The sequence below is a fragment of the Ruditapes philippinarum genome, unplaced genomic scaffold (genome assembly GCF_026571515.1).
Source record: "Ruditapes philippinarum isolate M1 unplaced genomic scaffold, ASM2657151v2 ctg3763_1_1_1_1, whole genome shotgun sequence".
Taxonomy (NCBI): Eukaryota; Metazoa; Mollusca; class Bivalvia; order Venerida; family Veneridae; genus Ruditapes; species Ruditapes philippinarum.
In genome coordinates, this window is record NW_026862030.1 from 142,435 (window position 1) to 158,050 (window position 15,616).

General features: G+C 35.1%; 1 protein-coding gene across 1 annotated transcript; it reads left to right on the forward strand.

Annotated features, from left to right (window-relative positions):
* Nucleotides 1–5,980: 5,980 nt before the first annotated feature.
* On the forward strand, nt 5,981–15,013 carry LOC132717722 (uncharacterized; the record flags this gene model as incomplete). Its single annotated transcript, XM_060701269.1, has 3 exons — nt 5,981–6,150; nt 11,746–11,834; nt 14,894–15,013. Coding segments are annotated over exons 1-3 (316 nt in total), but the record flags the coding sequence as incomplete, so codon positions are not given.
* Nucleotides 15,014–15,616: the final 603 nt, after the last annotated feature.

A 15,616-nucleotide genomic window follows, 5' to 3' on the forward strand; every position in this document is an offset into this window, starting at 1 on the left:
TTTGAGTTGACGTTTTCTGGTGTTTTAAAAATTGGTTTATAAGGTATAATATTAATAATAACAGTAATGAGAGAAATTGTAGACATTTTAAGGATTTCCCAATGATGTTTTCTTGTAGAATTCTTTCTTACAATATTCTTCATCATATGTATTTGACTTGAGAAGTAAGAAAAAAAGTCAGTCAAAGCCAATGATGTTGTAGTTAAAAAATACAATGAAAAGCGGAGATTATTTTTAGATCCTTATTACATGTATTAACTTTGAAAATGGTATTTCAGAAAAGCTCACTTTTCCCTCCATTACTATCATAAATGACAACATTTTCTATGGAGTTCATTATTAAAATTATCTCCTCTATTACAATTTTGCTGAAAATTTCTTGTTACAATAGAACTCTAAAGCTATTGAAGGGATAAAGTGACAGAGCCATAAATCTCTGGTCATATTTTTTAAATATCTTTCTTGAAATTTTCTTCTCTCAGGAAGTGTAATATACTTGTCAGGAAGATCTCAGACTTTAATTGTTAATTAAAGTCCATGGGAAGATATATAATAACAATATGATATTAAAGTGATTAATTTTAAAGGGACTCCACTGAAGGTGTTTTTTTACATGATAGGACTGGAGATTTGGGTGCCATTTGACCAGTAAATTATGTCCAAAACTTTAGATTATTCCCCTCACTCCATTTTCATTAAAAAGTCATGCCTCCTGTTTTGTAAAATGACATAAATGAAAAGCATTTAAATGCCTTTTATTAATACAGACCCTTATCGTTCTATCTATGTAATGTTATGTGGTTTTGTATGTGAGTATATCACAAGTAGACAAACGTATAACTCAAATGAGAAATAAGATACACAAGTGTGTTCTATGACTACCAGTTTAATACTGAAGATAATCTCTTAACAAGTACTGTTGGACTACTTTCTAAGCATGCGCATGTATACATTTATATAAACAGTCTCATATTACATCTCTCTTCTTTTAATAAAAGCATTTGATTGTATATCATAACAAACAGACATTCAATATTAAAAATATGTTTTAAAAGTTTAAACATTGATAATATTATTGAATCTGTTTTTGAAATTACATATAAGTATAATTAAAAGCAATCATTACGAACTAATCTATTTATTTACACAATCATCGTTTACAGATGTATAATCATCAGTCAGTTTACTTCTGATAAGTATCATTCTGATAACGAGTACTAGGCTTTACAATTCTCCCAGACCGTGTTACATAATTTCCACATGTGTTAGCCAGTGGTTGAGAGTTAATAGAAGGGTCACTATTTTGTGGGAAACTTTTATCAGGTAATTTGATCTTTTGTGTGCACGATGAATCAAGTGCATTAGGGAGAAAATCGGTTATTTGATTTTCTTGGGTTTTGATTAGAAATTTCCTATTGCTGCAGTAAGTTGTGCCATTTTGTGTCTTTACATTGTATGACCTTTCTCCATTCTTTGAAGTAACCTTTCCTGGTACCCATTTTTTACCAAATCGAATACGAACTGAGTCATTTGCTTGAAGTGGACTTAGACTTTTTGAGTTTTTATCAAAATAATATTTTTGTTTTGACTTGATTTTCTGCATTTTTGATTTAACCACTGATGGACTAACTGTCTGTGGCTGAAGCCTTTTTTCAGAAATTGGAACTACAGACTTTGTCCTTCGTCCCATTAACAACTGATTTGGGGTATAACCACATTCTAAAGGTGTGTTTCTGTATTCTTAAATACATATATATGGGTCTTGCCTAGATTCTTTTGCCTTAGTTAAGGTTTTCTAAGCAATCGACACACCCTTTTTGGCCATTCCATTTGACCTACCTTGATAGGGCGATTACGTAATGTGATTAGATCCCCCGGATTCCGTTAACTCGGCAAATTCTGCTGACGAAAATTGCGGTCCGTTATCACTCATGCAAACATCTACAATTCCGTATCGAGACATGTGTGCACGAAGTATTTGCTCCCGTATGTGGCAAATAGTCAATTTCAAGGAATATACTATAATAGTCAATTGTTAGCAAGTAATTCTTTCCGTCATGAGTAGAAATGTCTGTGCCAACTTTCTGCCACGGTCTTTCAAGAAACTCGTGACTTATTAGAGGTTTCTTTGCATCTGAATTACGATGCGAGAGACAGGTACAGGTACTACATTGTAAAACATATTCTGTGCTTTGTTTAATCGTGCCTGGTCAAAAGAAATTTTCTTTCCCACGATCAACCGTTTTGTTCAACCAAAATGTCCAGTGTGTATTTGACCTATAATTTCAGAGCGGAGTGATTTTGGAATAATTATTCGTTAACCTCGAAATATCAGACCATTTTTATTTCTTAGTTCATCCCTATGATTCCAGGACTGAAGTATATCTGATTGACAATCTTTCCTCTGGGAAACCTTTTATGATAGTTTGTTTTACAATGACCATTTGTTTATCACTGTTTGTTATTTCTGAGATATGTTGCAATCTTTGATCAATGAAGTAGAGTTGTTTACGGACAGTGTGCACATGTGTGTCAAGTCCTTGAACTACTTCTGACTGCGAATCTGATATACATTGTCGAGATAAGCAATCACTGACCGGGATGTGTTTGCCTGGAACATATATAACTTTAATGTCGTACTTTTGTAATTGTAATAACATTCTCTGCAGTCTAGGTGGTGCGGCTGACAATGGTTTTTTGATTATAACAGCGATTGGTTTGTGATCTGAGTGTACAGTCACATGTCTCCCGTATGTGTATTGATGAAAACGAGTACAACCATACAATATGGCTAATAACTCTTTCTCTATTTGAGCATAACCCTTTTCAGTTTCGGTTAAACTTTTCGACGCATATGCAATCGGTCTGCCATTTTGCATGAGACACGTGCCTATTGCGTCCTTCGAGCTGTCAGACTCTAATGTGAGTGGTGCTTTCGGGTCATAATAACCTAACACAGGTGCTTCAGATATCATGTGTTTAACCTTTTGAAAGGCTCTATCATGTTGCTCTTCCCAGCAGAATTCGACATCTTTTCTCAAGAGGCTCCTGAGGGGAGCTGTCGCATCCGCGAGATTTGGCGCAAATTTTGCAAGGTAATTAACCATACCTAAAAATGTTTCTAACTTTGGCCTTGTATTTGGAAGACCTATTTCGCTTATAGCTTTGACCTTGGACTGGTCTGGTTTAAGACCATCCTTGCTTATTACATGACCGAAAAATGGTACTTCTTGTACACCAATTTTGCATTTATCTGGGTTTAATTTGACACCCTTTTCTCGTGCGCGCTCAAGCACGTGCTTTAGATTTTTATCGTGTTCTTCCTGCGTGCGACCGTATACAAGAATATCGTCGACTATTGCTGTTACGCCCGATAGTCCTTCGAGAATTTCGCTTATTTTCTGCATAAATAAGTCACCGGAAGCCGATATACCAAACGGAAGTCTAAGCCATCTGTACCTTCCGAACGGCGTGTTAAACGTAGTTAGCATTGACGAACGTTTGTCAAGCTGTAAGCTCCAATATGCATGCGTTATATCAAGAATACTGAAAATTGATGCGCCATTAAGTTTTGAAGTAATATCTTCTAAAGTAGGCATGGGAAAATGCGGTCTACGAATTGCCTCATTTAATGCTTTAGGGTCAAGGCATATTCGTAATGCCCCAGTTTTGGGCTTTTCTACAACGACAAGGGAATTAACCCAATCAGTAGGCTCATTGACTTTTGTGATTATCTTGTCTTTAATCATTCTGTCAAGCTCTGATTTTACACGTGCTCTTAAGGCGTCGGGTATTCTACGTGGTGGGTTAATAGTCGGTACTGCATTTTCCTTTAAATGCAAACTGCACTGACCATCAATAGTTCCAATACCAGAAAATAGGTCACTGTATTCTTTCATGACTATTTCTCTGGTCAGAAATGTTTTATTCTTGTCAGGGAGGGAGTGTTCCACAGAAAATGTGAGCTTAATCAGGCCAAGGTTTAATGAAGTTTGCAAGCCTAAGAGAGGGGATGCATTTCTATCTACCACATAAAACTTTGCAATCATTGACTGATTTCCTAAATAACAGGTCAACATGACTGTTCCCAGGATTGAAAGTGCTTCACCTGTATATGAGGTTAATTTGCAATCAGGGGCCTCAAGTGGGGTACTTAAATTCAGTTTTTGAAATTGTTGCTTGGGCAGAATGTTTGCAGCACTGCCAGTGTCAATTTTAAATGATATTGGGCATTTGTTTGGGCCAAGACAAATTTCGGTTTTAACACAGTCTGGAGAATGTAAGCTAGTACTCACCGTATTAATTGAGTATCCATCAACTGCATTGCACAAGTTTGTTCAATGTCACTATTGTCCCCTATTTGATTGACACTTATAGCGTTTTTCTGTGATTTGCACTGTTTTGAAAAGTGATTCAGTTTGTTACACTTATAGCATGTAGCCCCTTTTGCCGGACAGTTTGTTCTCTGGTCATGTCGCGTGCCACAACGCCCACAAACATTTTGTGATCCATGTCCTTGCATCCTTCCCGTCTTAGTGGGTCCATTTGCTGATTGTTTTCTTCTATAATGCCTTTGCGTCTTAACAGCGTCAATTGGTTGTTGCGCAGCTGCCCCCATGGTTGCCATCTGTTTTTGGCAATATTCGTAATTTTGTGCAATTTGTATTGCCTTGTCTAATGTTATTTTTCGCCTTCATTTATTAGTTTTTCACGTACTTTGGAACTATAACATGCAAATACAATTCTGTCTCGGATGTTTTCATTTTCGTCTGTGAATTGGCAATCTGTGGCTTTGTTTCTTAGCCTCGTCACGAAAGCGTCAATTGAGTCACTTCCTTGAATCTCGTTCATAAACTGATATCGTGCAAATATCGGATTAAGTTTTGGTTGCACGTGATCTTTATATTTTACATAATATGTGTTAAGCTTCTTGGCGTCTTCTGCACTAAGGTCCCATGTTCGGTACACTTCTCTGCCTTCGTCACCAATCCATAGCAATAAGTATGAAACTTTTTCTTCCTCTGATTTAGATTTAAGTGGTCCAGAAAATATAAGTTCCACGTTCAATTTAAATAGTTTAATACTGAAGATAATCTCTTAACAAGTACTGTTGGACTACTTTCTAAGCATGCGCATGTATACATTTATATAAACAGTCTCATATTACAATCTAAATGTATGTATCACAAAATTTTACTATCCAGCAGTGGAGTGCATTCAGAGGGCTGATGTTGATTTGATTGATTCATTTTGTGTTTTAATCACATCATTTTATTCTATCTGGCATTCTATTTTGTTCAGAGCATATTATGAAAACTTTGAAAACTACAAAAAAATGACTAAGGTGTCGTCTAGCTAAAGATACTTCAGCGAACAGGTTTTATAGTTCTGCTTGACCTGTTTACTGTCGCAACGTCAAAATAAAAGCGACATATAAAGTTATGGAACTTGTAAGGCTCCCACGTTTACAATTTTTTGTAAACGTTTACACGATTGCTAAGAACCGAAACGATACCGTTTAAACGGTGGTACCTCTATGTACTATACACACCATGTATTTGAGTCGCCAAATGATGTCTTTCTTTCTATTTTTAATACATGTACAAATAAAGAATGTGCAGGGCTCATCACAATTGGGTCAGCACACATTTTTTGCATTGTTAACCCATAATGCTGTGTGGAGGGTTGTAAACACCCATTTTCCGTTTGTTTACTTTGGAATAAACCACTAGAATCCATGATTACAGGCAATGATTAAGAAATTTTGTAAGACAATACAGTCATTTCGATTAAACGGTAAACAATATCGTAAACGTTTATGAATGAAAATCGAAACGAATCCGTTTAAACGTGTAATCGTGGGGGCTTTATATGGAAGCCAGAACTAGGTGTCGTCATACTTTTCTTTTTTTTTAAATTAGTCGTTTAAGACCTATATTTAATTATCACAATTACTATTTTACACGAAGACATATTATTCGGACTACCTTTGATATTACGGATACCATCCACATTGCACAACCAAAGTTCGAAATATTTGTTTATGATTATCTTGAAGTTCTACAGGGACATATCTAAGAGACTGCTGGCAGAATATAATATCTACTCTCATTGTGGAAACTCCCTTATAATAATGACGTCGAATAAAAAGTATGCAAACCGATTTAAAATTATCAAATTTCGCGCGACAAACGAAAGTGAAAGTAAAAATTTTTATGAATTTCAATTTCATCGACTATATTATCTTGTTTTAAAGGTTTTAGTGTTAGGTGGCACTCCACACTAAATTTCAAGTTTCTGCCGTCAATGTCCTACAAGCAATATGTCTGATAAATCTGATCCCAAACTACACAACCTGGAAAAAGAAAACACATTTTATTAAGAACATGTCATAACATTGCAAATCTATAATGAAATCCTCCCATGTGCAACAGTCAGGCAGTTAAAAAAATTGCAATTCATTCCGTAAAAGCCAAAATCTACAGTGGACCGAGACCCAAAACAACATAATTTGTCCCTCTGGCAAAACATACCTGCAAATATACGTGCTACAGAAACTCTGTCACTGCTTTAGTAACTCCCTATACATGCAAAATATCACAAATAAATAGGTGCTTGGCCTTGTAGATATTTTGCTATTGCTGAAAGTTTGTACCCCCTGTAAAATTACTTGTTTTTCACATAAGGACTAGGCACGTTGGGGTGATAGTATACAAAAGTAAAAACTAAAAAAAAAAAAAAAATCACCTCATGTATAATATCCTCGAGTGACCAGTTTCGACGCCCATAAGGATTGTTTTGTATGCGTCTATTAAAACCATGTGATTGTATTGTATAAAATGTTTTAACTTATTAAAAAATCTCTAACCTTTATGAAATGAGTGAATTTAAGCTGTTTTCCAGCTATTCCTTTTCAAGAACAATCCTACTTTCACTTCATCCAGGAGCGGCCATTTTGATTGAGAGTGCCCTAAAACGACGCTATTGATTGGCTAATTTAATTACACACTACAGGAGACTGTACACCATAATACTTTTACTTACGCTATTCACCAATATCAAGAGCATAGACCTGCAAAGTATCAACAAGTGAAAAATAGTTTATCTATTCTTTATTTCTTTCAATAATAAAGCATAATTATATATGGTAAATGCTATTGTTGTATTTTTACAGTGGTTTGGGTGGTTGCCCTAGTCTGTTTGACCTCCTCTGCTGAATAATAAAGGTTGGAAAATAGCACATTAACTTCCTTTGTTGAACCTGCAAAAACAAAATAATACATTTAGCAGAGCAACTTACTAAATCATGGCAATTCATTCCATCCAAATAAGATAAACATATCCAATTAATTTTCAATTAACATTCATTCATCGATTAATAACCGTTAAAAAAATATACAACACGTACAGGTTGCTTTAGGGTGAAAAAATGCGCCAAAAACAACACTATTGGGTAATTTTACTGCCATGTGACCTGAGAATGAGGAAATGAGGTCAGCAGACAGGGAGGTATTTTCCAGCCGATTTTTTCAAGGAAAGCATGACATAGTAAAGTGAGGGTCAAAATTGCATTAGTGAAATCATACAAAAATCTCTTAAATAAGGTATAACATGCTAAATCTTACCTTTGGGTGTCTTACTTACTACATATTGTTACCTGACAAACTAGAGGAATCCCCTTTTGCTATAGCGTAGTACAGTAATGACGTAAGCGGCAGCTTATATCAATTATGAGGCAAAATATAAATGGCGTCGAAATAGGGCAGCGTAAAAACGGGTCACTCGACGATATATAGTCTATATAGTTTTTAGCTCGACTATTCAAAGAATATGAGAGCTATTGTAGTCGCCCCGGCGTCAGCGTCCGCGTCGGCGTCTGCGTTGGTTAAAGTTTTTTGTAAAGTCAAATATCTCAATTATTACTTGAGATATTCAATTGAAACTTACAATACTTATTTATAGTAACAAGGTACATTAGATTGACAAGTTGGATGACTCTACCTACAATATTGACAGAATTATGCTCCTTTTTAACTTAGAAATTTTGGTTAAAGTTTTTTGTAAAGTCAAATATCTTAATTATAATAATGCTTGAGATATTCAATTGAAACTTACAATACTTATTTATAGTAACAAGGTACATCAGATTGACAAGTTGGATAACTCTGCCTACAATATTGACAGAATTATGCCCCTTTTTAACTTAGAAACTTTGGTTAAAGTTTTTTGTAAAGTCAAATATCTCAATTATTGCTTGAGATATTCAATTGAAACTTACAATACTTATTGATAGTAACAAGGTTCATCAGATTGACTGGATAACTCTGCCTACAATATTGACAGAATTATGCCCCTTTGGAACTTAGAAATTTTGGTTAAAGTTTTTTTGTAAAGTCAAATATCTCAATTATTGCTTGAGATATTCAATTGAAATTTAAAATACTTTTTTATAGTAACAGTGTACATCAGTTTGCAAAATTGCATAACTCTGCCTGCAATATTTGCAGAATTATTTGCCCCTTTGAAACTTAGAAATTTTGGTTAAAGGTTAAAGGTCTTCAACGATATTTACTTGAAACTTTACACATGCACTTAGGGTCATAATTGGAGGGTCATAATTGTATGTCACTGACCAAGTTCCACTCTATCTTGCATTAAGACTGATTCATATCCCCTTTTCTACTTAGTCTCTTGGTTAATGTTTACATGCAAGTTTTACATATCTCAAAATTATTAAAGATATTTATTTAAAACTTCTCATATGCATTTAGGGTCATAATTGTAGGTCACTGACAAAGATCCATAATTCTATCTTGCATTTAGGCTGATTTTTCTCCCCTTTTTCAACTTAGAAATTCATGGTAAAGTTTTGCTTGTAAGCTGTTATCTCAATAACTACTGATGGGTTTGTGCCTTTTTTGGGACAGTTTTATGCATTCATAATAATAAAGCAGTTATTTACTTGATAAAACATCTTAATAACAAGCCTTTGTACCTTTTCTGTCAATTTTATGTATTCATAGGTAATTAGTATTATTATACTCAATAAAACACCCTTGTGACATTACCTTCTAAATAGTCAAGCCAATACTGTATAATAAGACTCTCTCTATAAGGCCTATGAGGGTTGTTCGGAAAGTTTTGAGACTGGGTCAATATTTAGCATTGGAAAAGATAAAATCAAACAAGAGTTTACTATGTATTACTTTAATACCTCATCTATTATAGTGTAAAATTTCATAACAATAGCTTCATGTATACAAAAGCTACAAAGCGTTAGGCACAGACACTACCGGTGACCCGGCGCACGCAACGACGTTATCCGACGTTGCCGTTATTTCCAGAGTTTAACGTCACCGTAGAAAAGTCAACTGCTACTCCTTTTCAAAGTATCTTTCTTCACAACGTACACATTTCTCATGCCTCGTAACCCACTTGGCGAATACATTTCTATACCAGTCAGATTTAAATGTTGCAATAATGCTCATAACTCTAGAGCGCAGTTCAACTAGGTCCTCAAACCGGATTCCTCGTAGTTCGGATTTGATGGCCGGAAAAACGGAAAAGTCCATTGGGGCCAGGTCGGGTGAGTAGTTGTCTTTTGTTGACTTTCTGCCATCCCGAAACTCTTTATGCCATCTAAATACCAATGGTCGACTAACAGTACGTCCGTTGTTTGCCTGTTCTAGAAGTTGCTTAGTTTCTGTTGGCGTTTTCCCAAGATTAACGCAAAACTTAATAAAAACACGCTGTTCCTCTTTTGACGGTGTTTCCATAGTCGTTGTCTTGTCGCGCACGTATTGCTATAATGATCTGCGGTAACGGCTTAAACAACTAGCGGAAATGACGTCCTTAAGTTGGAATTGACGTCATAAAATTTTCATGACGTTTGGCGCAATTTTAGGGGCTCTTTTTATTCAGTAAGAAAACTTATAACAAGAAAATAGTCCGTGCGCCAGGATGCGTAGACAGGTGTTGCTATGGAAACGATTATATGCCGTATAGTAACGTTACAACGTTTTAAAGACATAACTCGGATAAATAACATATTAAGCTATAATTTGTATTAAATAATATTCGCAGCTGTAATTAGAAACAGAGAAAATCATATTGTCTCAAAACTTTCCGAACAACCCTCGTATAACATGAATTTATAAAAAAAATTAGCCCTTTTGTAAACTTAAAAAATTTAACATTATCAAGGCTCTTTTACTATCAAGCACTTAGAATAGTCGAGCGTGCTGTCCTACCAACAGCTCTTGTTTTTTTAGTTTTTACTTTTGTATACTATCACCCCAACATGCCTAGTCCCTATGGTATACATGCATATAACAACAACGCTTATACATGTAAAATATACTAATTATGCTTTAATTTTTCAAGTAACAAATATTCACTATGGTACATGTATAATTATGTTAATTTAAGTGTAAATATTTGACCCTATGCCAAAATTTTATGAAAATAATATTAATATTCCGTATTCTCTTCATATTCGCGAATATGAATTCATATTCGGTATTTAGTCATACCCTTGTAAACGTTTACACGTTTGTTAAAAACCGAAACAATACTGTTAAAATGGTGGTACTGTGTATTATACAATACCTGGTATTCGAGGTGCAAAACAATTACTTACTTTCTACTTTTAATACATGTACCAATAAATAATGTTCAGGGCTCATCGCTAGGGGGTTGGCACACATTTTCTGCATGCATCCCCATTTGGCTCTTTTAAAAGATCGAGGGTAAATCCACTTTACCTAAAGAATTATATAGTCACAAGTGATTATTGCACGGTGATGCTGCATGAAGAGTTGAGTTGTAAACACCCTTATTCCAGGCTGCTGACTATCATTGGCTTTGTTTGTTTGTTTCATTTTACGCCTTTTCCCAACAGTATTTAAGTCATATGGGCTGGTAGTGTCCTAACCATCGTTAGAGTTACACCAGTACTAGACTACCTTCCTCTCATTGGCCAATCGGAGTGTTGCTTATATAGAAGCCTGACAACACTAAATATTGGTCTGAAACATGCTTGTTTATGTGGACAATTTATTATAATGAACAGCGGTGGTGTATATATGAAACACATTTGTTATTCTCTAATAAATGAAACATTGTAAGGTCGGTGTTTAATCAAAGTAAATATTGTATGCTATAGAAGTTTCACACCCTTCAAAAAAGCCATATTTAGCTACGTTTTTTTTTATAGACTTGCAAACTCTATCTCCTTTCCTTTCACTGGAAATAACTAATAAGTCAATAAAAATTGATAAATTTCATATTATACATGTATGTGATAACTAGGATATTTTGATAAGACAATGTTTTCATGTCGTTTAAATGGTAAAAAATATTGTAAACGTTTATGAATGAAAATCGAAACAAACACGTTTACACATACCTACATGTAACCTTGGGGGCCTTAGACCTTTTCTGTTGTTACTGTTTTATGTTTGTCTAATGTGTTTCACACATGCCTTTTAGATCATAATTGTTAGTTACTGGTCAAGCGCGAGAACTGTTGCATGGATTTAACTAAAAGGTGAAATTATTCAAGAATGGTTCTGATAAGAGCCATAACACTAGCAGCATTACATTTTATGTTTAAATACCTTACTCCCCTTTGTTAACATTGAAAATACTTGCCAAGTGTTTTCTTACTTATAATGGAGCACTGAGAATAGTCAAGCACTTTGTATGTCTTGCAGCTCTAATTCTTGCTTTTGTAATTATGTCTAGGGTTCTCAAACAGAAAAGCATAACAGACTTTTCTACAGCTACAAAGTCAGACAATGGTAACATGAAGGAACAAGGGAAAGAAAAGAAAGGTAAAGATAATTATTTACAAAAGTTATAATTATAATTTTTCACATCAAGTTGTGTATATAACTTTCCATTATTTTCTTATTTGGGAAAGGTCAGTTTCAGCTGTCAGTGAAAATAGAAATAATGTACAAATGAATGTCCATAAATATAATATATAACATAAAAATGTGGCTTCTTGTGATTTGATTATTTCTCTGATATTTCATAACCCCTTAAGTATTTGTATAAAAAATTCAGCTACAGACCTAAAATGATTCTTTAAAAAAAATCATGCAAGACATTTCCCAACTTTTCAATTTGGCAATGAGACACATTCTCTTTTGGTTAGAATACTGGTATGACATAAACAGTGGTTGCTGAACTGTATGCTGTCTATAAAAGATTTTTTATGCCACCGCAGCATCTGCGATGCGGTGGCATATAGCGATTCACCTGTGTGTGTGTTTGTTTGTGTGTGTGTGTGTTATATAGATTATATAGTGAACTTAAAAAATCTTCTTGTGAAAAACCACTAGTCCAATTTAAACCAAACTTGGCAGGATTGATCCTTGGGTGAAGGGCTTCCAAAGTTGTTCAAAGAATTTCATTCCATGCAGAAATCTGGTTGCCATGGCAACGGAAAGGAATTATAAGAATAAATTTAAAAAATCTTCTTGTAAAGACCCAAAAGGCCTAGAGCTTAGATATTTTGCATAAGGCATTGTCTGGTAGACATCTACCAAGATTGTTCAAATTATAGCCCTGGGGTCAAAATCCGCCCCGCCCCAGGGGTCATTGATTTTCACTATATGTACATATAGTAAAAACTAAAAATACCTTCTTGTAAAGACCCAAAAGGCCTAGAGCTTAGATATTTTGCATAAGGCATTGTCTGGTAGACCTCTACCAAGATTGTTCAAATTATAGCCCTGGGCTCAAAATTGGCCCCGCCCCAGGGGTCATTGATTTTCACTATATGTACATATAGTAAAAACTAAAAATACCTTCTTGTAAAGACCCAAAAGGCCTAGAGCTTAGATATTTTGCATAAGGCATTGTCTGGTAGACCTCTACCCAGATTGTTCAAATTATAGCCCTAGGGTCAAAATCGACCCCGCCCCGGGGGTCATTGGTTATCCTTATATGTATATAGTAAAAACTTACAGTAAAAACTTTTAAAAAAATCTTCTAGTAATTGACAAATGCTAGAGGTAAGATATTTTGCATGAAACATTGTGTAGTGAAGCTCTAGCAAGATTGTTCAAATTATAGCCCTGGGGTCAAAATTGGCCCCACCCCTAGGGGTCATTGATTTTCACTATGAACATACAGTAAAAAATTAAAAAATCTTCTTATCTGAAGGTACAAGGCTTAAAGCTTTGATATTTGGTATATAATATCATCTTTGGGTCCTCTACTAAAGTTGTTTTAATTATGCCCCTAGTGTTGAAATTGCCCTGCCCCAGAGGCGCTAGATTTCCTTATATGTATAAAGTAAAAACTTGAAAAATCTTCTTCTCTGAATTGACAAAGGCTATAGTTTAAATATATGGCATGAGACTTTGCGAAGTGAACCTCTACCAAGATTGTTCAAATTTTAGCCCTGGGGTCAAAATTGGTTTTGCCCCGGGGGTCATTGATTTACATTATGTATATCTAGTGAAAAAAAAAAATATTTTTGTCTGAAGGTACAAGGCATAGAGCTTTCATGTTTGCTTTATAATATCATCTATAGGTCCTCTACCAAAGTTATTCAATTTTTTCTCCTGGTGTCAAAACTGGCCCTGCCCGGGGGCATGATTCTCATTATGTACACATAGTAAAAACAGAAAATAAAACAAATGTTTTCTGAATGGGAGAAAGCTTCAGCTTAGATATTTGACTTGAAATGTTGTTTGGTGGACCTGTATCAAGATTGTTTTGAATTAAACCCTTGGGTCAAAATTTTGCCTTGACCAAGGGGACAGTGACCTACTTTCTTGTCCTTTGATGTACAGCAATGAAATTTTGACCATGTGCACAGTTTTAGTTGTAAAATTGAACTTTGATATCAGGTGACCTAGATTTTGATAATGTGACCTACTTTCTTGTGCTTTGATCTACAGCTATGAAATTTGAACCATGTGCACAGATTAAGATGTAAAGTGAACTTTGAAATCAGCTGACCTAGATTTTGACAAAGTGTCTTACAGTGTTGTCCTTTGATGTAGTCATGAAATTTAGGCTGTGTGAAATATGACCTTCACCACCAAATTCACTAGACTCAAGTGCATGGATATATTCCTACTCTGATCTTTTATTGGATTAACAATAGATTTAATCACTAATCTGATAATAAGAATTAAATAGGTCAGGGATCTATGCATTATGACAATCTTCAATTGTATAGAAACAAAAAAAAATCTGTTCCTACACTACCATTTAGTGTTGTATTAATGCGGTGGCATAGCATTTTTCTCAAATGCAATCTTGTTTTAAATTTTTCATGAATGCTTAATGTTATAAAAATTAATGGCCAACATATCAATATATTTAAGCATGCACACCATTTTAGTGCTATCAGAAATATGTTGATCTTAAAGTATATGGCAGAGAAGCTTACCATTGTTGGTTTAAATCTTGCCAGTGACTTTGGAGTTGTTCATGCAAGAAAGCTGTCCAGCAGACTGGTCAGTGGATCTACACAGTTCCACTGTCATGTGTAAAAGAATACCATTAGGGATGTATGTCAACATTGTAGATGTGATTGAAAATCCAACTGAAAAATGTTCTGCAGTAAATTACATGTCTTTATTAGGTACAGAAGTACATTCTTTCTGCCTCCTCCTGTCCCTTGTTTAATAAGGTTTTCAATACATTCTTTCCGCTTCTGTCTCTACCAGTGGCTTTAGTCAGGTGCCTGTTCATGCTTGAAATAATGCAGTGGGGGGCACCTAAGGGCTTCCTGTACCAGTAAATATGGAAAGTTGCCTTATAAACTGTACAGTGTTGGTGTGATGTAAAACCCAACCAAAAACACACAAAGAGTATATTTTCAGTAAGTCCATGTTTTATTAAAATATTATATATTTCTATTTTACAGAGGAATTTGAGTTCTTTTTTGGTGCAAAGTTTGTATTTAGTCAGTTCCACCCAGCCAAGTTTGTGGTAGAAAAAGTAACTTACAACTGTATGGAACAATACATGCACCATCAAAAAGCAGGTTTGTATTAGATTGAATAATGTTTCTATGGGTTGACATAAGCCGCATAAGATCATGATGTGTCCTAAACATTTTGGGAGACATTATTGTTTTTACCTTCACCGTCTGTTCGTCCATCTGTCTGCATTCAGATTGTCTGCACATTTTGCTTTGCTGCACAAAATGGCCGCCAGAGCTAAAAATAGAAAAAAATCATGTCTGGCTTTCGAAGGTCAAACTGCTGGTGGAATTTCAATGAAACTTGACAAGTGTGATCAGTACCATCCCTAGTTGTGCACATTGCCGGCACATTCTGGTCGCTGCACAAACTGGCTGCCTGAGCTAAAAGTAGAAAAATCTTGTCCAGCTGTCACAGGTCAAACTAATGGTTGGTTTCAATGAAACTTCACAGGAGTGATCAGTACCATCCCTCGTTGTGCACATCACAAGCACGATCAGCTTTGCTGCTCAAAATGACTGACCGAGCTATAAATAGAAAAATCTTGCCCTGCTTTCACAAGTCAAATTGCTTGCGGGATTTCAATGAAACTTCACAGAAGTGATCAGTAACATCCCTCATTGTGCATATAACAAGCACAATCTGCTTTGCTGCACAAAATGGCT